This window comes from Enhydra lutris, unplaced genomic scaffold (genome assembly GCF_002288905.1).
Source record: "Enhydra lutris kenyoni isolate GAN:26980312 unplaced genomic scaffold, ASM228890v2 scaffoldscaffold58, whole genome shotgun sequence".
Classification (NCBI taxonomy): domain Eukaryota; kingdom Metazoa; phylum Chordata; class Mammalia; order Carnivora; family Mustelidae; genus Enhydra; species Enhydra lutris.
In genome coordinates this window covers 14,476,262-14,500,803 of record NW_019154142.1, presented here as the reverse complement: position 1 = coordinate 14,500,803, position 24,542 = coordinate 14,476,262, and the positions used below count along the sequence as shown (strand labels likewise).

The following is a 24,542-nucleotide window of genomic DNA, read 5'->3' as shown; positions in this document are numbered from 1 at the left end:
GACAATCAGACCCATTACTTGATAGTTATTATGTATATGTGTAAGCTGCTATTGCTAGGTCCTGTAAAGTGTGTGTGTATGTGTGATGTGTTACCTATTCCAACAGAATCTAAAACTAAAGTTGTTCTTATTTCTTTACAGTTCTAGTCTTCTAGTGGACAGTCTGTTTTGTCCTATAGAGACCTTTCATTCAATGAATAATTCAGACTCAAACTGCATATTGGTAACTATATTTTAAACCAAAAAAATTCCTCACATAATAAATACATTTTATGCACATTAACTTCAAATTTACTTCAGAAAGCTATTTACAATATAAATAATTATAAATGGGAACACTTTGCAAGATATCATTGACATAGCTAATATCTTCTACTTTACATTCCAAAGTAAAAGTTCAAATTACAGATTTATACTATGATACCACTAAAAACTATACATTGCAAGATGGTATTTGAAATATTGGCAATCAGTATCTTCTTTCACAAATATAATCCTTTTTATAGCATGTCAGTCAAAAAACAAACATAAAATATTTTTATCTTTTTTGAAGTGCCTACTCATAAGTTACACTTTTTGAAATATTTCCCTTTGGAAAAAAAATGGAAAAAAGTTACAGTACTTCTAAAAATTTTTCCACGCCAATTTCATTTCTTTTGAAATGTAAACACACCAGGGTTGTTGGTGTAAATTCAACTGTGATTAAATGTGTTCCAGATCAGCAAATTAGGACAAACTCTCCACTATATAGGTATATGAAGCAAAGTCCCATGCAGCGAAATTTTTGCAATAAATTAAATTGTAAGTGTTTGGTTCAAAAGTTTTAGGATTTCTTGTGTGAACCATCAGTTTTTAAAGAGCACAGCAGAACAGAATCTTGTTACTTGCTTTACAACTGTGTGTGTGTATATATATACACATATATGTATATACACATACATATATATACACACATATATATACACACATATGTATATACACACATGTATATACACATAAATGTGTATATAGAGATACACACACACACATACACACATGTGTAGCCTTTCTGCATACAGTCCTAGAGAAGGAACTCTGAACAAACCCCTATTTAATATGAGCAAAATATCACATTTTGAGTTAAGCACTACCCGTACAACTCCTGTGCACAAGAAATGAGCACCACATGGTCATTTCCCCCAAGAACATTTTCTTTGTAAGATACCCTTTGCATGTGCCCCTAGTTGTCCTGTCATTCATTTAAAGTTTAGAATGATCTTTTATCCACAATGTATGTCCCAGTAAGAACTAACTAGTAGGTTCTGCTGTCTTAGAGTCAAATCCCTATTCACAAAAACTGACATTTACATGAAAATTGAATCACTTATTCGGAGAGCCATAGGATTTACATTCTTTAAATCATTCAGAAAATAAAATGTATATCTATGTTCTATGGTCTGAATGAACTGAGGAACCAAAGCTGGGCGTTCAAACTTGTTTAAAGCAAAGAAAGTGTATTAAAGTGTTAGCTAGTCCACTGGGCAAGGTAAGTAACCCCCGAATAACCAAATCGTCACTTTTCCAAGTATCAGCATTCACTCTGTCACTTCCAAACACTACTAGTACTAATAGAATTGCACTGAATATCTTAGTCATGTCCTGCTCTTGAAAGGGAGAGTGAGCTATAAAATAACATAACTGTATTTAGAATGTCTCTTTAGCTGTAGTGTCTTCTATCAAACTTGTCTAAACCAAGGTCTAGATCTTGGATGGTAAAAAGCCTTTCATTTTATTTTAAGATAACTATGCATATTTTCCAAATGACCTTTTATTGAATAGATCCTTATCCCTCATTTAAAAAAGAAAAGAAAATGAAGCATATTATCCTTTTCTGGAAGATCCCATTAAAGCTTATTTTAAGTGGGATTCTCTGCCCAAAGGCAGCATGTGGCAGCAGGGTGTAGAGAGAATTAAGAATAGTACCCGATGGAAATATTCTAGCCCTATAAAATATAATCAAGAGAGAATGAGTGGGTTTTCTGTATAAACACTGAAAGTTAATTACTTATTACATCCTGTCTCATTTTGAATGTCACATCAGCACTCTATCATATTATCCTAGATCAGGCAATTATGGTTTAGAAAAGCTAGCCCGTGATATCCAGCATAGTAGGTCAAAAGATTTGTGAAACTGAAGAACACCTAAATGTCCGTCTGTAGTGTTTATGACATTAATATTATGCAACCAAAAATAATACATCAAATCTGTATATTCTCAATAGTTTTAATAGAATTTTCTCAAGGAACATTGGGGAAATATTTATTTATTTCTTTGGTCATCCAACTTGTTAAATTAGGTCTGACAGGTAGGTAAAATGGGCGATAAGGATATTCTTACTATTACTAGAAAGCATGAACTTTGTATCATCTAATGAATTGCTACATATTACACTAGCAATTGGATATAGCATATTTTTATGAATCCGGATGTGATATAAGAATCATACTTCTCTATTTCTATGGAGTATCATGATTCTCAACATTTAGCAAAGTTATGGAACTCAAGGATTAAAACTAAAGCCAATTTAACTTTAACTAAGTAAGTTATTGGGAACATACGCATTTTACATCCCGTATTTTAAAAAGACACAGATGACATCTTCTTTATGAGGAAATACGTTCCTGGACAGAACAAGATAATGTAGATTATAAATACATTTTAACATATTGTGTATATTAAAAAGGTACTTTGTCATAAACTATCTCATCTCATTTTGGGGTCATTTTGTAATAATCATGCCACATTGCAAAAATTGTAAGCTTATAATAATACTATGGACCTGGAAGGCATTATATGTAATGTAATAAATCTGCCACTATAAAATTATTGACATGTAAATTAAATAAATTGTTTGTATTTAAAACTGAGTCACCTACCAAAATTTTTAATTAGGATGTAACATAGGTATTTCTGTCTTCACTTAAAAATATTGGTCATACCATTTTAAAGAGCATTATTTCTTCTGATTATCCCTTACTGGTAGAGTGCATAATCTATTTTTCACCAATTAACTATCTGCCATTTTAGGATTTCACTGAAGTCTCTTCAATGGTGTTCTTTTCTTTCATATCAGTTCCTTTTCCTTGATTCTGAGGACCCTATTTATTTTATAGCATCTGTCCTTGACATTTTTGGTAGAATGTATATCCATCAGTAAAACCCATCTGTATAGATTTCCTTTCCAAAATACACCATATTCTTCTGATATTTGTGCCTTTGAACCATTTACCCACCTACAAAATTCGCTCAAAACTTTAGCATTCCTAAAACCTTACTTCATGTTTCAAATTGATCAAAAATCTATTTTAAGTATTCCAGAGGTTTTTCATGAATATTCTTCTCAAAAATCACTACACACTTTTTGCTTCCATAGTTTAATATGTAGTTTCTCTTGTTCTTTGAACTTTTTTGAAAGTATATACGAGAACCACTAACTTCCTCACTTACACTTTTTCCCTTTATGACACAAATGTCGCTATGTCATACCCAAGAAATACTTAATTTCATGTCACCTCTGTTGTCATATACAAATGACCCCCTCTTCATCTCTCAGATTATCATCATTCAGATTGTCGCCTACCTATAAACTGCCAAATAACTGTGTTAAATGATGAAACTAGAGTACTAATCCCTGAGTGGTCAGTGTCGTGTTCTGTCTTCAAAATCATGAGTCCATTTCTTCCAATACATTCCCTTCCTTGCAGATGGCAAGGGTTGCAGGCATGGGATGCCTAGGAAATACTGCCTAAGAAACTTCTCTAATCACTTGCATGATTTAACTTTGCCTTGATCACTAGAGACTAGTGCATGAAATAAATCATCCTTGTTTTCCTATTCCCTCACCAGTTTTTACCATCCACATTCTGGCTGGACCAGAAAGTTGACTATAACTACACATGCCTAAAACAACCCATGCACCTGCTGAAGTTACAAAGAACCTGGACCTCTGCAGGAGTGCAGACAAGCCAGAATGATGGTCTTGACAACTGACAGTGGAGAGCTAACAGGTCAACAACTGTAATTCTGCCGCACCGATGATCCACAGAACCAGGGCCATACGGACAAAGAAAGTAGGGCCCAGGCACAGTGAGTGATACATCGATATTCCCAAACTCACTCACAGGCAGGGCAAGGACTGGAACCCAGAGATCTTGCATTCAAGTTTGCTGGTTTTTCTACCATACCGCATGAACTTAAGACCAAGTTTGTTGTTTCCATCATTCACAGACAATAGGGGAAACGAGCGCTTTGAGTGTTCCTTCATTTGAAGTGACTCTTACCCTTTTGGCCACCTGTCCATCAGCCCAAGCTTTTATCTTGGGCTCTCCCTGAGGCTTTCCACATGTTGTCGCATTTGCACATCTGTGCTCTGAAATGTTCTCGTTCACACTGCCGCCATGTAGCCCTCCACTGGCTTTCCTTAGTTCTTTTTTGTACTTATCAGCCTTTTTTTGCTTGGTGAATTGGTTTGAGTCTTTTATTTGGTTGGTTTTATAGCCTCAAATATATTGATTACGTATTTAGAGGCTTAAATTTTTGTGTTGAGATACCATTTCATTTCTCTCTGTCTCTGGCCTTTCCATCTTTCCTAAACTATTTCCAACTGGGCACACCAGGCTTTCGATGTGTGTCCCAACATTTTAGTCCTTTTACTTAGAAAACCCTTACTGCTATGTCAGTGTGATCCTGTTCCTCGTCTAACTCAAAAGTAAGGTGAAAAATCACCACTTCCTGATTGCTTATAATGGATACCAGGTGGAAACTCATTCTTGTACCACACCCGGAACCATTTCCCTAATTTATGCCTGAACCAAATGGGTTGACTGGTTGATATCACAACCAAGAAACCAGTTTACAAGATGTAGCTCTCTCTCTTTCTCTCAGTTATTTTAGGAATGGAAATTTCTTTAATAAGCTTAATGTGCTAGGGTTAAGAAAACTTACCCATTTGGGTTGTATTTAAGGTATACAGTCAACATTTCTGCATGTAAAGTGTACACAGCAGTGTGTGGAGGGTGGTCAGTGTGTGTGAGGTTTACTGGAGCATCACAGTGCAATGCTGTCTTCTACCAGTCCTTTAATGTGGTATATATGCTCACTTAATCTACACGAGTACTTCTCAAATTAAAATTTATCTATTCTGGTTCCCATATAATTAGAGGGGCAATTTATGTATTCATTTAACTCCATTATCTGCGTGTAACCCTGAATGCTAGTGCTCTTTGATTTTGCAGGAACACATGTCAAATATCCAGTAACTTAAATTATCCTCTCTAACCATCTGTGGCATAGTAAATGCTGGTAATGGGGCATTAAACTATAAATATGTTTCAGAGAGCCTTAAAGAACACAATATTTTAGAAAAACATCAGCTTCCATTGGTTATTATAACAGATGTTCCCTTGTGTCCTTGTGCAGGGTCTGGCTGCATCCTTAGATGGGAAGCGACATCAAAGTGTGAGCCATTACAACCCAAGGAATAGTTTCTAATGGTTTCACTGTCATATAAGTGCTCCAGGGCATATCCAGTTAATGTGTAAGCGTGCTTATCAAAATACTGCCGGTGAGAACCAAAGCAGTTTGGAGAGACGGCAGGATGGTCTCCTGCTGTCTGATGTGGAGACATATCCGAATGTAGATAGTCTTTAGCTAGGATCAAACTGGATTTTGAAATGCGATCCGAATTGGGACTACTGATTCGAGACAGTGCAGTGGGACTGTTGTCATAGTCATTTTCGTGGGGGCTCAGCATCTTTCCCTCTCTCTGCTGGATGTGGTCACACGGTGAAGTGCTGGCAAGAGCCGAGCTGTGGCAGACTTCCCCTGCTGGCGGGGGCTGTTGGTAGTTTGCAAAACAGAGGGAGTGTTTTTTCCCAGCTCCATTAATGGAAGCCAATTGGTCTGGGGGGGCCTTCCTTAGCTGCAATCTGTTCTCTTCTTCTTTAATCATTTGCTGGGTGGCTCTTATCAGAGTTTCAATTTTGCTAGGTTCGTGTGGGCTACTTTGATACTGCTCAGTGCGGTATCGGTCACCTGATTCGCTGGCAGACCCAGGGTCTGGAGAACTGACCACACTATCTTCATCCCAATGACCTCGCCCTAGAAATTAGAAAAAGGAAAAAGTAAGTGGTCTCAAAATTGACCCCCAAAACTGTGTGTTTCTTTTTCCTATTAAAAGAAAACTTCATCTTTCATTTTAAATATATGCACCAATATTTGAAACAGACATGGGCTCGCATGACAAAGCGTCAATGTATTGTACTGGCATTCACAGTTTTCAGTGGCTTTTAAGTGCAGATGAAGTTTATCACAAGTTTTTTAGAAAGTAAACCTTGCCCATGGGTCCTAGAGGCCAATTAACAAAATGATACGAGTGTTTATACTTCTCCATGTATGCATATCGTTGGACCTGTCTGACTGCAAATAATAAAAGAAAAATGCATACATAACATTTGATTGATGAGACTTTCTAGAGAAATGTTATGCTTAGAAAATGCTTCCCATTGAGTTTGAGGAAGATGATGATAGAGACTGAACTACCTTCCCAATTCCAAATAAATCATCTAAAATGTTAAAATCATTAAGTGTATCCTAAGTAGAATTACAATAAAGCTCTAATGTTAGTTTTAAAACCATTCGAGGGTTAGATAAATACATATATATTCATAAGTACAGATATGTGTATATGCATGCATGGATATAGATATCTTGTCCCAATCAAAAATATAAATATTGTCTCTTCAAATCTAGAGATAAAAATCTCAGTTTCATATATACTCATACAGTAACTCTGGTATCTTAGTTTCTGAAGCAAGGTAAAGAACAAATAAATATTTAAAATGTTAATAGCAATCTGTTCTGAACCCCAGAGCGAGATCTAATACAGGAACAATGCATCCAAAATATATTCCATAAGCTACATTATTCTTAAAGCAGTGTGAAGTCAATATAAAAGGGGAAAAGAAAAGCAGGAAGGGACATATGAAAGCTGTAAACTGCTTAATGCAGAAAAGAAGCCCTGGATCACACTGTTCATTGCTTTCCTTTTCCTCTTTCTTCTTATTTTATTTCTAATATTTTCTTCCAGACCATGTAGGTTAAGCCGGGATTTTCGCTTCACTCCATTCTTTGGCAAGCAATTGCCCTTTGCCCTGGGTTTCCATTACCAGTCTACCACACTAGAGAAACTCAAAGCAAAAGCAGAAAAATAAAAAGCAAAAACAGAAACAAATGAAAATCCTTCGTGGAAGGCCGTCAGTGCCTGGGTGGTGTTTGACAGAGACTACGGGTGAATGACAACATTGTTCAGCACGTTTCCCACCCTAAAGACCCAGCCAGAAGGGTAATATTACCCTGTTAGATCAACCTTAATGTCACTGACTTTTAATGAAACAGGGAGGGTGTCAGAGACCTGTCTGGGCCCAAGCCTGGAATGGACAGAACGGGCTCTCCCTCACCAGTTTACTTTGAAATGAACAAAGAAGAACGTTACTGACCCTAAAAGCTTCCACCACAGTGCCCGTTTCTATGTGGTCGTAAAACTGTACAATAATCCCAGGGTGAAAATTTCCATGGGTTCTATATATCATTCCATCTTTCACCCACAGAAGACACTATGGGTTTTTATCATAATGCAGGAGGGGGTGGTTACCATATTTAATGCCCAGCAGAGGGTTCAACCACCTGTGAAGTGAGCGACAGACCGTACAGCAAAGCCTGGACTCCCCAGGAGGTCAGTGGTGGCCTCATTGAGAAGCACTGCTGATGACCCCCAAAACTACAGAGGTCTACTTTTGAAGCATCAGAATACAGAAGAAAATCATACGCAAGAAATTTAAACACATACATATTCCATGTTCAACAGACTTACTCAATATCTGACTTTCACTTAATTTCTACAGTTTTTATGATGTTTACACTGGGAATCATTTTTACTCACATGCCAAAAATAAATGCACCTGGCAAGCATGAGCAAGATTCATACACTTAAAAAGAGTGGCTGCCCCTTGTAAAAGCCCACTGATGCCAGTTCCGGATTTATCAATTCAAAGGAGAAAACCGCTGGGTCAGTCCCTGCGGCGTCAAACCTAGACTCTCAGAAACCAGCCCAGGGGCCCAATGCTGCCAGCTCAGGACTCATTTCAGCTGCCCTTACCGTGGATCCTGTGGATGGAAGCGATGTGAGGCATGCTGTTTTCATAGGCTTCTCTGCTCTCTGGGGAAGACTTGGTCAGGGGCAAGGCTGCGCGAGAGCCCCACCAGGGCTCCCTCCCGGCCTGCGGCGTTCCCAGGAAGTACCTGCCTGCCTCACACCGGCCACCCTCGCAGGCCTGCGTGTGGAAATGCCTCTCCTCCACCAGCCTGGAATGGTCCAGCGCAAAGCCGTAGCAGAGAGAGCTGCGGTCAGAGAACTGTCTGTAGGCGCACGATGCGTCGTGCTGAGAGCCCGGTCTCTCTGCGGGGTCCAGGAGCTGAGGAGAGGCCGTGTCGGTCAGGGGACTTCCACCCCACTGGCTGTCGTGATCAGACTCAGATCTTTCCGTGTGAAATCCTGAATACTGAAACCAAGAGAATGAATAAAGTACATTTCAAAAAAAAAAAAGGCGGGGGGGGAGAAAGCCTTTTTACTCAGCCATATACCATGAAGGTCATGTTGGGCTTAAAGGCACCAAAATAAACTCTACAAACTCTGGCCCCACACTGGGCACTGGGAATCACTTAATCAGTCCCGCAGGAGGTAAATGAGGTAATGTCAGGGATGAAGGAACTAAACACCAGGCACAGCAGACGGGCTTCACGTGCGTGACCTCACCTCGTTCTTCTATCAACCCTTTAACGAAGATATTAGTGAACCATTGCATGAATAGAGAAACTAAGGCCCAATAGAGAAAATGATTTGCTCAAGGCCACAGGGGAGCAGGTGGCAGAGTCAAAATTCAAACCCAAGTCCTTCATCCCTTCCCACATGGTATTGCCAGAGGGAGAGCCCAAGAAAGCTCCATATTTCATTCCCATTCGCCGTTCAGATTTTTTTTTCTTAATTTAAAAACAAAAGAAAAATAAGGCCCGAAGTGCTGTTACCTTCACTCTTCACACTGGCCTGTGAACTCCCCGAGGGCCATGCTGGATACATGCTCAGACAACTAATGAAGGCTTAACTAATTCCATGGCAATATAACTTTTAAAAAGACTGGTGCATATGGGCTGAACCCAGTCACTAGGAGGCATTTCTTGCTTTCCTAGGTAAAACTCCACGTATGCATGGGATCCTCAGGATAAAACAGCCGCACAATACTGGCCTCGTTGGAGTCATACTGTTCATCTGCTGTCAGTTATCTAATCTGGCATTGAAAGAAAATGCCAGAGGTTTGGCAGACCTCCCTAGGAGATAGGCTCAGTTGGAAGTTCCTCATGAGCCACTCAAATTAATAATATAGTTTCTACCAGTTTTTGGTTACACAAAGCTAAACACAAGTCTAGGTCCCATACAGAGGTTACTTGTTCTGACAATCGTAGGTGCCATTTATTGAGACCTTACAGTGTGTCTGGCGGTTGCTAATCATGGTACATACATTCCATCACTGAATCCTCACAACCCCCCGAGCAGTAACAGCACTCCATTTTACAGATGGGAAAACTGAATCACTGAGTGTTCTAATAAGATGGAACAGCCACCTGCGGTCCATCTGGCTCAAAGCCTACCCTCCAACCATGTTTTACAGAGAAAACACTGTCAAGGAAGAGAGGAGAGAGAAAAGGATTCAGTGTTAGAGACATTCCCAGAAAAGAAGCAGGAACCAAAATATAGTCTCTAGAACCAAAATATGAGTCCATTACATTTTTTTTCTTATCCCGGGAGAAAGAGGGATGGATGTGTGGTGCTGTGGGGCGCCCAGGAGAAATTCAGGCAGCTCTGGCTAGGGGCTCTTGGAGCCAGAGAAATGCGGTACAGAGGTTCTGGGGGAACCCCGAAGTCTGCTAATAACACAACATGATCAAGAAGGAGTTCTACACAAATTCCAAGCTCGAGATCTTTCTGTTACCATACCTCATTATTACTTTAATTATTTTCCAAGGGTATATATGGACTATCAGCATATGCCACCAAGAAAAAAAAAATAGTAAATGCAACTTCTTTCCCTGAAGAACCACAAGGCACCCAAAGTACCATTTCCCTACATCACACTTCCATCTGCCATCAGCCTTTTCTCCCCATTAACACTGGGCTCTCATTTTATGAGACACCACCTTCACTTTCACCGAAGGAATGTTGGTACCCCTTTCTTTATTGAGGGGGAATCAGAGTGTCATACATTTGCCCTTTGGTAACACCATTTGTGCACCTGCCTAGGAAAGTTTCAGATCATCAGTGCTTTTCCAAGCTAGGAATTGCCCAGACTCTTCTTGTTTTGATAAAAGTATAAACCAGGCCTATTTCTGAAGTACTCCAGTCAAGACTTTTGAGCCTTGTTGAGAGGGGAAAAAGCTTTCCCTGAGTGTGTATGGGAAAGTGCTATTGGCGCAGCACAGAAGAACATTCTGTCCTTCACTCACAAAGAAAATTCAACACAAGGCAACCCTGGCATACATGAGGTACATGTTTCAAGAGCACCCAAAGAAGAATTTGATGGATAAGCCTCTTGTCAATAGTCAGGAAACTATGACAGCAAGTCACTGTCCTTGAAGCAGGCGGAAGTTGGGTGGTTGAGTTAGACCAAGAAGATCGTTACAGAGCAAAAGCCTAGATGCAAACCTTTGTTTTTCAAGACCTGTAAACCTGTACCTAAGTGTATCAACGATCCTCTGAGCCACATTCACCCCTTTAAAATGAATGGCACTGGATGTAAACTCTGTTGAGAACCCTAGAGACCCACCCATTGATCTGAAAAATTTCAGGTGTTTGTCAAGTCTTAGAGGGAAGAGAGAGAGCAGAAAGGAAGGCAGGCGGCCGGTACATGCGGAACGTGCCATACACTCAGTGGGTGCTGCATGAGGTGTGAGGTCTTCCTCACACCTACCTTTGCTGCTTACTACATATACAACCTTGGGCAAGTAATTTAATTTCTTTTGTCCCAACAGGAAAAGGCTCATGAAGATACTTAACTTATCAAAGGCAAAACCAGAATGGGGGCCATTTAATGGAAGAGGAAATAGGTACAGGGAACCAAGAGAACCTGATTCCAGGTCCACCCTGCTAGTAACTCTTAGGGTAACCTTGGGCAAATTACTTTACCTTTCTTAGGCTCCCCTATAAATGATATATTGGATTAGGTTAGATGCTCTCTAACTTTTCTTTCAGCTTTAACATTCTACATGATAGAATCATTATTCGGTATCCTTTCTAGTGTTAAAACATAGGATTCCTGTGCCTGTCCCTTTTACTGATTTAAAGGGGATAAATTATTTAGAACTATAATCCAAGTCCAGGAATTTTTATTGTCATGGTTATAAAAAGAAAGTTGTTATGTAAGTTTTATTTTACTATTATGTAAATGTTCCCCCAAGTGTCCCCTTAAAGCACAAGTTTTATGGGGACTACATGATGCCTTTTGGTCAATAAATTATTATATTCTAGAGGCTTCTGACAGGATAATGACGGCCATTTGAATGTGTACCTCTTCACAAATACTACCCCTAGAACAAAGAGCACAAATGGAATCACCCATGACCCATGCTATCGGCATTACTGAGAGGCAGAGAGTATGCTAAATTTCAATTTATAAAAAATAAAAATAAAAAGTCAAACAGCAAACACTATGAACCTGTGGGTCCAGAGAGCAGGGTAAGGGCAGGTATAAGAAACTCCGAGAGTGAGATGTCAACCAGAGAAGAGAGAAAGAGAGAAGTTTGAGAGAAAGAGAGAGAGTGAGTTTAGGACAAAGGGAAAACAGACAAAATTGTCCACAGAAAGAAAAAATACATCAGAAGTAAGTGCCAAAATAAGAACAGAAGTCAGTATCTGGTAGTTCACCATACTGGCCACAGGGAAAGGGCTCAAAATCAAATAAAATCTAAGGCAGCAGCCTGGGACAAGTATCGTTTTCATAAGAGAAAAATGTAAATTGAGAATGCCTTGTGTCGGAAAGGAGATAGCAGTGAAAGGGAAGGAGGAAAGGGGGAAACTAGGGATCCAGAAAATAGAAAAGAAAAAAAAAAGACAGGTGAATCCTTTCTTTCCTCTCTACCACTGTCGTCATCCATTTACACAACTGTATTTCACAATATTGATAAGATAGGGTCCTTTTTAAATAGTAACTCAACCCATGAAATTCTAAGGAGTAGGGGAAAAAATTAAACTCTCTATAAAACTTCTGTAGGAAAACAAAACATGAAATGGAAACACGATCATCTCAGCTGATAAAAATTCTCATCAAATAACCAACTATGTCACAAAGGAAAGTTGTAAAACAACACACCAACCTAAAATAAGAACCTAAAATAAGCACACACGATGTACTTGGGCGCACATGCTCAGAACCAGAAATGTTAAAACTAAGCGATGGACCCCAAAACCCCACCTAACAACAACAACAACAACAAAAGAGGGAAAAAGGCAACAAAAACTGACCAAACACACAGAAATTGAATAAGTGAAGAATAAGTTGCAAGTTGTGAAGAAAAGTATAGATTTGAATGAACATTTAATGAGGGAAATTGAAGATAATTTGGAAAACATGTAAGGATACAAAAATTGGGTAGAGAAAATTAAAAGGTCAAAGTAGTTGAAAGAAGATAGAAAAGGCTCAATACATACATAGTGTTTATGTAGAAGGCAAAGGAACTAGAATTGTCAGAACAATTTGAAAAAGAAGAATATAGTGAAAGAGAAAATCAACTTCAAGACTTACCATCATAACTGTGTGGTATTGATGGAGAAATACATGTACAGATCAATAAAACAGAATACAGAATCCATAAAGGAAACCATACAAATACACCCAACTAATTTTTTACAAAGGTGCAAAAACATTTCAACAGAGGAAAGACAGACTTCTCAACAAATGGTTGCTGAAATAATTGGACATCTACAGGCAAAAATAAAATGAACCTCAACCCAGGGCTCATGCCTTATATAAAAATTAACTCCAGTGGATCACAGACTTAAATATAAAATATAAATATATAAAAAACTTAAAAATAGAAATATAAAATTGTAAAACTTTTAGAAAATAACAAACAGAAGAAAATCTTTAAACTCTGGGACTCGGTAAAGATTTTTTAGACTTGATACCAAAACACGTGCATTAAAAAACTTTTTGGTAAATTGGACTTGATCAAAATTGAAAACTTTCGCTTTGTAAAAGATTTTGTTAAGAGGATGAGAAGAAAAGCTGTAGACTAGGAGAAAACATTTCAAAACCACATACCCAACAAAAGGACTAGAATCTAGAATATAAAGAACTCTCAAAACTCAATAATTTAAAAAAGGGGGCAAAAGACCTGAAGAGACATTTCACCAAGTAGATAATAAGATGACAATCACATGAAAAGATGTTCAATATCATTAGCAATTAGGGAGATGCAAATTAAAACCACAACGAAATATCACTATATACCTATTAAACTGGCTAAAATTAAAAATAGTGACAACAAGTGGGCTCCTTGGTGGCTCAGTTGGTTAAGCGACTGCCTTCAGCTCAGGTCATGATCCTGAAGTCCTAGATCGAGTCCCGCATCAGGCTCCCTGCTTGGCAGGGAGTCTGCTTCTCCCTCTGACACTCCCTCCTCTCATACTTTCTCTCTCATTCTCAAATAAATAAACAAAATCTTTTTTTAAAAAAGTTAAAAAAAATAAAAATTTAAATTAAAAAATAGTGACAACATATGCTGACAAAAATGTAGGAAAGTTGGATCATCCATACATTGTTGATGGGAATGTTAAATTGTACATCTGCCCTGGAAAATAGTCTGGTAGTTTCTAAAAACAAACAAACAAGCAAACAAACAAAAACTAACACTAAACATACAACTACCATAAGCAATCCTGGACATTTTTCAGATAAAGGAAAATTATATTCACACAAAAACCTATACACAAATGTCTAGAACAGTACCTTTTTTTCCACATCCTAGTTCTCTTTTTTCCCCCAAGATTTATTTATTTATTTGAGAGAGAGAGAGAGAGAGAGAAAGAAAGCACAAGCAGGAGGGGCAGAGGGAAAGAGAGAGTCTCAAGCAGACTCAGAGCTGAGCTCAGGGCTGGATCCCACGACCCTGAGTTTGTGACCCACGCCAAAACCAAGAGTTGGACACTTAACAGACTGATCCTCCCAGAGGCCCCTCTGGTCCTCTTTGTTACTGTGCTCTTTCTTTTTAAAATTTTAACTGTGGTAAAATGCACATAAAATTTTTAGTCTTACCCTAACACTAGGTATTCCCAAAACCTAGCCACCTCACAGATCTTTCTGACACTCTTATCCACTCTCCTGCTTAAAACCACTCTTTTTTTACGTCTTTCTGTCTATGACTCATATAACACATCAATACCACCTACGCATAGAAAAACTAGAGAAGATGCAAGGAGAAATAGGAGACTAAGAAACCATTCTCAGTATAAAATAAGTAAAGTCAATTAAAAAAAAAAAAAGACCACAGAAGACTTAAAAAAAAAAAAACAGTTAAATTTTAGGGCTATCAATCAAACTTTGCATATTGATAATAAAGGATGAACCTTAGTGTACATGACTAATCATCAAAATTAATCAAATAGTAGGTCACAAAGAGAGCCTCAGGTAACTTCACAAAGTATAACTATTATAACTGATACTCTGACAACAATGAGTAAAAAACAGAAATTAAAAACAATTTTTATAAGACTCTCTCACCAAAAATAAACCCCCCAAACTATTAAACAACTCTTGGGGAAAATAAGTAAATGCAAACATAAACTATAGATTTTCTGGGAAAAAGATTATAAAGATATTACATGTCTGGATTTATAGGATACACAGCTTTAGACACTTAAAATAATAAAAATGAAAGAATAAAAATTTCAATTCTCAATTCAAAAGCTAGAAAGACAAAAAAAAAGAAAGCACAATGAAAAATGATCAAAAAATATACATTGACTATCCACAAAAAATTTAAAAATAAATCCTAAACTAACTCCTAAAATAACTCCTATGAAAAGATAATTTCTTAATAAAATAAATGCAAATTAAAGCAGCACTGATATTCCATCTGGGCCATCAGATTAGCAAAATTTCAGAAGCTTGGCTATACACTGTCAGTTTGAGTGTGGGAAGCAGGCATGCTCCCTGCCATGTTGCTGGCAGGAATACAAATGGATACAATCTCCACAGAGGATAATTTGGCAATTTTTAAAAAAAAATATTTTATTTATTTATTTATTTGACAGAGAGAGAGATCACAAGTAGGCAGAGAGGCAGGCAGAAAGAGAGGGGGGAAGCAGGCTCCCTGCCGAGCAGAGAGCCCCATGCGGGGCTCGATCCCAGGACCCTGGAACCATCACCTGAGCCGAAGGCAAAGGCTTTAACCCACTGAGCCACCCAGGCACCCCTAATTTGGCAATTCTTAAGAAAAACTGCAGATTTCCACAGCACCTGGGTAGCTCAGTCAGTTGAGCGACCGACTCTTGATTGTGGCCTAGGTCATGATCTCAGGGTCCTGGTACTGAGTGGGGCTCCTCACTCAGTGGGGAATCTGCGTGACAATTCTCTCCCCCTCTCTTTCTGCCCCTCTCCTCCACTCACTCTCTTTCTCTAAAATAAATAAATAAATCTTAATTTTTTTTTTTAAACCCTGAAAGTTCCTTATTCTAAAGAATCATTAGACCAAGCAATACACATTACAGTATTAAGGCTTATGTAAAGAGACATCATATATGGAACTTATTATGAGATGATTTAGAAAAAAATAATGCAGAAGATGGCGAGGAAAAGAGACAATGAAAATAAAGCAAATACAGCAAAATGTTAAGTCCTGGTGAACCTAGGTTTAGTATACAGGAATAATTTCCTATTCTTGCTTCCTTCCTTTATATATGAAAACATTTCAAAATATTTTAAAATCAAAAAAGCCATTGAGTACACTGATACCTTATTTGTAGAATAGAGATAAAGCCATTAAATGAAAATATTTTTCTGAAGAAATGGGAACTTGACCCAAAAACCTGTAACTTAGTTATATAAATATCTTTGTTTTTATCCCTGATTATTAATACTTTGTACATAAAAATGTAATTTTAATTTATCCATTAGGGATTCCAGTAGAAACAACACTGGACTCAAATATGAGAGGACTCTGGTTTACTCTCAGGCGATTATGCAGTAGTAAACCTCTGCACTACTTTGTGACTTGTACAAAAGACCACTTTCCTTGGGTCTTGATTTTCCCATCTGCAGAATGGGAACAGACTATCAACAGTGTGGGATTGCAACGAGGATCAAATAAATAATATACAGCAAAGCACTCTTAAAAATGCAAACATGTTACAGATACATATGTATAAAGTAAATGCCCTTAATTAATAACTTTCACTTGGGTAAGCAGGAATGGTTCATATCACCATCTTGTAAAAACTATTTTTTCCCCAGACTGTATTATCTAGAGGTCATTTTTCAGTCCCACCCTATAGGTATGAAAGAGATAAAACATACATATTAAAGGATAAAGAAATTAGCCTTCCTACTGCAAAAAGAAATCAGGCCACTGGCCAATCATCTGAATACTAGGGCTTTTTCTTCCAAATACTCTGATTTTCAAAGCTGAAATGCACTTCGATACCACTGGTTCTTAATGCTTAAGCTTTAATTGACGAGCACTGGGTGTTATACGGAACTAATGAATCATTAAAAATTACATCAAAAACTAGTGATGTGGGGCTCCTGGGTGGCTCAGTGGGTTAAAACCTCTGTTTTTGGCTCAGGTCATGGTCTCAGGGTCCTGGGATCGAGTCCCGCATCGGACTCTCTGCTTAGCAGGGAGCCTGCTTCCCCCTCTCCCTCTGCCTGCCTCTGCCTACTTGTGATCTCTGTCAAATATATAAATAAAATATTTAAAAAAAAACAACTAGTGATGTACTATATATGTTGGCTAACTGAATATAATAATTTTTTTAAAAAGCCTCAAAGGTAAGTTTTGAGGGTGGAGAGAGATTGGGAATCGTGATAGACTAGAATACATGTAAGCCCTCTAGATGATTCTTCCCGCAACTGTTGACATCCATACTAATTTCAAGGAAAACAAAATAATGTTTTAGGATCTATAGAACATCTGCTATTCTTTGAAAAGGTAAGGGTGCTTTCTCCTGTATTTAATGCTAAGAAACTGAACGATTTAATTCCCTATTTTAATTAGGTTACATCCATCAAAGTTCACTGAAAATTAATTTTTGGTTTATTTTGCTGAAACCTCTGTTTCTCTTCCGTAGAAAATATGTTGTCATCCTGAATATTCTGCACCTTAATTTATCCCTATTTCTTATTTAAAATTTAATTTCCAAACAGGCATTCATGTTGGCAAATTAAAAAATAAGTCAGATGAAAGATGCCCTTGTTCTCATGAAGTATGAAACCAAATGCCACCCACCGAAGGCGGGCTAAAGCTGGCAGGCGAAGAGCTTGGATGACTGGCAGAAATAGATGTCGGCGACATCCACATCCCCAGCTTCCCTTTGGGATTCAGTTCACAAAAGCATCATCCCTTCCAGGAGGCACTGCTGCCTCATCTGGTTACAGGTCTCAACCATCAGCAGGGGCCTAATATGCGTCCAATGGGAACTTTTTGTAATAACTCATCCTGTGATTCAGTCTAATGTTTATTGAGTGGCTACTATTTGCAGAGCAGTGTACCTGGTGATCTGAGAAACACAGCTTCACCTTCACACCAGTGAACAGAACATAAACAGTGCACAGAAGATAACTTTAATAATACAAGTTAGAAAATGGCATTGGCCTGAATAGAGAGAAAACCCATATAGTTTAGGAGTTCAAAGAACGGAGCCATTTCTCCCTCTCTCTAAACACTGTAGTTGCTTGGGAAGGTAAACAGGACTTTATGACTGATTAAGAGGCAATGGACTATATGATTGGCATATGCTAACACCCAAAACAACCACAATAGCTACCATTACCAAATACTTGCTCTGCATTAATCACTATGCTGAGAGCCCACAGACACCATCTTATTAAGTGTCAACATCTTTAAAGTATTATTGGGGGCACCTGGGTGTCTCAGTCGTTAAGCTTCTGCCTTCAGCTTAGGTCATGATCCCAGGGTCCTGGGATCAAGCCCCGCATAAGGCTCCCTGCTCAGCAGGAAGCCTGCTTCTCCCTCTCCCCACTCCCCCTGCTTGTGCTCGCTCTCTTATTGTCTCTCTGTCAAATAAATAAATAAAATCTTTTTTAAAAATTAAATTAAAGTTTTAAAAAGTATTATTAATCCCTTTACAGATGCAGCAAGTGAAGCTCAACAAACAAGCAAAAAAAATTACCCCGAGGTCACATGACTGAAGTTTCAGAGGAGAGATTCAATTCCAGAGCCCTTGCTCCTTCCGGTTCCCCAGACTCACCTAGATCTGTATACATTTAGATACCAAGGACAACAGCGTCCTACTCTCTAAGCAGTAATGGATGCCAGGTCTCCAAGCGTGTTTTCACAAAAGAGGCTTTCTCCAAACCCTACGCTACAGTACACTATCTCCCCACACACTTGGGTGATGTTCTCCCATTGCAGAAACATTCTTCCACCACGACTGCACTCACAGATAGTCTGCCTTCAGCAACAGTCATGAGGTTCATTCCTGCCTCAACAGAATGCTCCAGGCAGGTGCTCCGCACTCCTCTGGAGGTGGCAGCAACCACCCAGCTTAAGACAAATGCCAGATGTTCCAACAATAGAAGTTACAGTTATCTATTTTTATCCTGGCAGCTCATTGAAGTTTTTATCATTTTTAGCTGTAAAACATAGAGAGAGACCCTCTTACGGCAAAGTCCTGTTTTCCATGAAAAACTTTCACTCTATCAGGCATGAGCAGTTTTCGTCTTGATTTGTGTCTGAACCATGAGAAAAAACATCACAGATGCGGACTGCATTGGACTAAGAACATATGCATGCTTTTAAATCACTTTTATCTTACTTTTTACTAATGTAACCCTGAAACATAAAATATGTTCTTTTTTTTTTTTTCATTCACTGTTACGGGAAGAACAGATGGTAAAAGGGTTAGATTAAAGTAATACAGCATGTCCATTAAAATAACCCCCACTGCCGGGGATGCTTCCCTCAAACGGGAGTTGTGTTTACGATGAAGAATGACTTTGGCTCACACAAATTGGAGATTGCCAGGGGTTTTCTCAAGGATAATAGAAGGGTAAGAGAAAAACCAACATCAAATCGAATGCATTTTTAAAAAACAATTATGCAGGTTAATTTTGCTAATCTGAGAAGCTGAGTGAAAACACGTGCCTGTGATAATGTAACAAAACAGCAGTGAAATAACAGAGTCCATTTCTAACTTGAAAAATTATGCTACCTAGAAGTCATCAGTAACTGAAACTGCAAAGAGGGTATCAAGAAGACATTATTTTCTACATTCCTGAACTCCTGTTAATTGTAGGAAGAGATTTCTTGCATCACTTATTTCTAACTTATTAACTTATTAATCAACACCAAGGATAATTCTGTACAGAGTACACATTAAGAGAAGCTAACTATAACATAGTTTATATACAAGCAGCAAAATATTTAGCATTGGAAAAGAATCCTCATGAGTTTTGTTTTTTGTTTTTTTTTTACGAAATCCAGTTGAATTACATATAGGTTTCAAAGAGTTAAGCTTTTAAAAAAATTCCTCAAGAAAAATTAGAGAATGCATTTTAAAAGAAAAAAAATTGAGTCACATCCCAGAGTCAAGGATGGTTTTACCAAAAGAACTGAGCAAAAAATATGTCCATTTATACCATAAACAATTAGAAAGCAAATATAGACTCAAAATTCAACTCTTTGCAATTTTAAATATTTTGGTCATTTCCTCTTTCATCTAGAAAATGGTATTAATTGTCAGCTTCTCATAATTACTGTTTAAAAATGTGTTCACAAGATTTCTCTCATTGTTTTTATGGTTTGCTCTACCTACAACTATTATTTATTGTGACATTGTTTTTTCACTTTAATCTACATTTTAGTCTACATTTTTCACTTTAATCTACATATTATTTTTAGCTCAAAGAATATTCTGGTGAGAAATCCTTCATACCTCTAAGTTCCCTGATATATTTCATGAAGGAGAAACATGGGAAGTTTTTTAATGTGCCTTAAGTATAGCTTGAAATGTCATAGGTCTTCTCTTAATCCATCCCCCACAGTTAAAGAAATGTTCCTGGGATCTGTTTCACTCATTTTCCTCACAGAAAGGTAACCATACTTGACATCTCATTAGCTGTCAGAGTGATATGCAGCTGGAAGGGAATCAGCACCCAGGGCCTGAGGCAAGCTTTCCTCCCGTGGAATTCTATAAGGAATCTCCTATAGGGCTCCAATCAGAGAGTGCTGTTCCCAAACCATGAAATCTATAATTCACATCCTTTCATAAATCCAAAGGTAAGATTCTAAAGGCTTGCAGGCATTTTCATTGCACCAAAGATTTTGAACAGGTAATGAACACAGAAGGAGCATTTAATTCAGCCCCTGATGTCATGGCACTGGCAGCTGTAATGATCAGGAATATCCCAACTTGCATAGACAATCAAAAAGAGCTCTGGCCCATTGGGAAAATCATGGGTTTCTAGGACCAGTAACATTAGTTTTGATGGTGATGTTCTTCCATGATGGGCTTCAGGCATGAGCCAGAACCTTTTCCATCCTTTCCTCAATGCTCTAACTCACCCTCTGATTTTTCACATAGAAGTGGCTGATTAGATGGGTATGAATGATATGGATATAGGCGGTGCCACCTGCTCCAACTCCTTATTGCAGTGTTGTTGGGTCTTCTACTGGCTCCGTCTGGTCTGGACAAGGGACTGGCTGCCCAGGCTACTCTTGGCAGTGTTCTAGAACTAGGCCTATAGATTGGCAGCTGTATTACCTGCTTTCTGCCTGCTGAAAGAGAAGATCTGTCAGATTCGTAATTTTTTTAAAAGAAATTGGAGCTCAAAGGCCCTCTAAGAAGTTAATCAGTTTCAAAGTAGAATCTGTAAAGGGAAAAATGGTTCCATCTCTTCTTCAGCGAAGTCAAACACGGTAAAATAATAAGAAAAATTAAAATAACATTAACTGTTAAACACTATATACCAGAACCTTGACTTCTCTGGAAAAATCATAGCAATCCAATGCAGAATAATATGCAACAGGAGTTTCCTAAAAATTGTGAAAGAAGGAAGAGTTAAATCTAAATTTCTTAAAGATATCCAATCTAACTCTTATCTCTAGAAGGTTCCCATTATGAGTGGGTCAAATCCCACCATGAACTGTCAAATAAGGCATTGCTGTCTTTAATTTCACTCTTTAGTTTTAATAAATTTTAATTAAACAAATTTTTTGTTCAAATAAATTCCCCTGGATACATTTTGATGGTAGATTCAGCCATTCCCTCTTTCTGTTCAGCTGGGGAGCAGAATTGCTCATTCCAGCTCTCACTTCCACTAAGCCAAAAGCAGAGGCTTTCCACTTGATTTAGCACCACTGCTTTACCTGGTGCCCATTTTTTTTTTTTTTTGACACTAACTCTCCCCCAGATTCACACTATCCTATGTTTTGGCACAGATGTGTGTAACATGAATTATGCCTTATAACCCGGAATCTATGGGGATGAGAGGCAGTCTGCAGCTGTGATTTTACAGGTAGACGGGATTTGAGGGGCTCCACAAGTGAGGTGTCTGCGAGGACACTGTGGGCTCCGGTGCAGGGAAGGCAGGCAGGAGCGGATATGTAGCCTAGACCACATTTACAGATTGGACCTCATACTATAATCAACAAGGAGCCTCTGTAGGTTTTTGGTTTTTTAAAGATTTTATTTATTTATTTGAGAGAGAGAGAGAAAGAGAGCATGAGTGGTGGGGAGGGGAATGGTAGGAAGGTGCTGCTCCCTGAGCAGGGAGCATGACATGGGACTCGATCCCAGGACCCAGGGATCATGACTTGAGCTGAAGGCAGATGCTTAACCAACTGAGCCCACCCAGGGGCCCCTTGTAGGTTTTTAAGTAGGGCCAGGGGCAGAGGGTAATGTGGTGGATATACGCCAAAAATGATTTGCTCTGGCAGGAATGATCAGAAACTGAAAGAGTAATAAGGAGGCATGGGAGGTAGTCTAACATGTCCTATTCCAGAGAGCCTGGAACCACACAAAGACAGGAGGAATAGGAGGAGAAGGACCAAGGGCCAAGAAACACGAAGCAACAAGACCCTCACAAAACCCTTTATGTTCAAAGGATCAAAAACCAAACCAAACCAGCAAACAAAAAAAAACCTGTTTTAAGAGAATTTCCCCTTTCTTATAGAAGCAATCTACCCCACATAGAGCATAATATTACTAAAGGTATAACACAAAAAGTGCATATAGATTATTAAAAGGACAATAAGAGTGCTCTAGAAAGTATCCACAGGTCAGGGGAACTGAGCCCTAGAACTAGGGCTGGATCTACAAACAAACAAAGACGGGTCTCTGAGACGGAAGACATGCCAAATGGCATTTCATGCACAGACACTCAAACGTCAATGCAATTATTTTGTAATCAACACACATAACACACACATACACGCACATGTGTGCACACAAATATCAGTTGTCACATCTCTCCATTGTTGCACGAAGATGCAGTGGGGACACGGAGAACAGAAAGCCCACTTGAGGTGTGGATGGTTTCCTGCCCCTAGAGTCGGAGACAGAGGAGGCTTATTCTAAGTTTTACTCTTGCAACACGTCTAATTCCTCCTCAGCACCTGGGTGTCTGATTTGTGCTGCAGGATTCTGCACCTGTGAAACCCATCCCCAGGTTGTTTTGGTTGTGTATCTTCCGCCTCTTTACAAAGGTTATAGATTCTTTTGTAAAATGTTTTTCCTCTTTGGAGTTTTTATATTTCTAAAGGCAACCAACAAAGTATTCTCACACTTTTTAATGTAATCATCCATTCATTCATTCATTCATTCCTTTAACGTTTGGTGAGTAAACATGTGGAAGACACCATCCTAGATGCTGAGGTGGGGTTGGGATGGATATAAAATAGACATGGTTACTACTTCCAAAGAGATTATAATCCAAGAGAGGAGACACAACACATCTAGGAGGCAGTAGAAGGTAGGTTATTCTAAATAGAGATCCGAAAGGGAAATATAATCCAGTTATATTTCATGAAATAAGTACCATTCAATCCAGACCTTGGAAGATAGGCAGAATTTTGAAAAATAAAGGCAATGCAGGCAGAAATAAATGCACAAGCACAAGCACGGAAATAGGGAAGAACAAGGGATTCAGCAAATGGTGAGCAGACTGATCTGGCTGCATCGCGGGGTTCAGGCCATTTAGGACCCAATTAGAGGTGACCTTGAGTAACAGCTAGGGCTCAGGCAGGTCTCCATGCACTGACTTGATTGGTGTTCTTCTAAGGTCAATCTGGGAAACAGGGCAAGCTGTAGAGGAAAATGTCCTGGAGTGGAGGGAAAATTAAGGTACCATTGCAATCCTCCGAGTGAGAGAACTTCTAGGACACCAGCAATGGGGAAAAGGTAAGTGGGCGGGAAGATAAAAAAGCACAGCTGTTAGATCAAGCATGGGGTCTGGTCCTTGAGGGAGCATCCACGAGCTAAAGGGCTTTATTGACTGTCATTCCATAGCCGCACTGCAACTTTGCACACAGGGACAAATTTGCACTTGCTGATAACTCCCCCTGACATGTGAGGTCTCTAGGCCTCAAGGCCATTGGTTGTCTCACTGTCAGTCCCCAACTCCAACCTCTAATCCACTGATGGAAGGGCAGGTCAGCCCCCAGCACATGCCACTATACTGGCCACCACAGTCCTTTATCACACATATATTACACTGGGTTTCAATTTTCTTTTTACAGTTTTTTTAAATACTTTTTAAAAAATATTTTTTAAAAATTCTCTATTTAAATTGAAAGTAGTTAACATATTCTATATTATTCATTTCAGGGGTAGAATTTAGTGATTCATCAGTTACATATAATACCCAGTGCTCATTCCATCAAATGCCCTCCTTAATGCCCACCACCCAAATACCCTATCCTGCCTTCACCTCCCCTCCAGCAACCCTCAGTTTGCTTCCTAGAGCTCAGCATCTAAATGGTTTGCCTCCCTATCCATTTTCTTTTTTTTTTTTTTAAAGATTCTATTTATTTATTTGACAGGCAGAGAACACAAGTAGGCAGAGAGGCAGGCAGAGAGAGAGAGAGAGAGAAAAGCAGGCTCCCTGCTGAGCAGAGAGCCCAATGCAGGGCTTGATCCCAGGACCCTGGGATCATGACCTGAGCCGAAGGCAGAGACTTAACCCACTGAGCCACCCAGGCGCCCCTCCCTATCCATTTT

At 38.8% G+C, this 24,542-nt stretch overlaps 1 protein-coding gene across 1 annotated transcript in view; it reads right to left on the bottom strand.

The window, feature by feature from the left end:
* Positions 1 to 5,408: 5,408 nt before the first annotated feature.
* Positions 5,409 to 24,542, bottom strand: part of LOC111158311 (single-minded homolog 1) — a 64,323-nt gene continuing 45,189 nt past the window's right edge. Inside the window, exons 10-11 of the mRNA XM_022520282.1 lie at positions 8,196 to 8,598; positions 5,409 to 6,139 (exon numbers count right to left, since the gene is read on the bottom strand). Coding sequence (XP_022375990.1) covers positions 5,409 to 6,139; positions 8,196 to 8,598 — 1,134 coding nt within the window. The remainder of the gene's footprint in view (positions 6,140 to 8,195; positions 8,599 to 24,542) is intronic.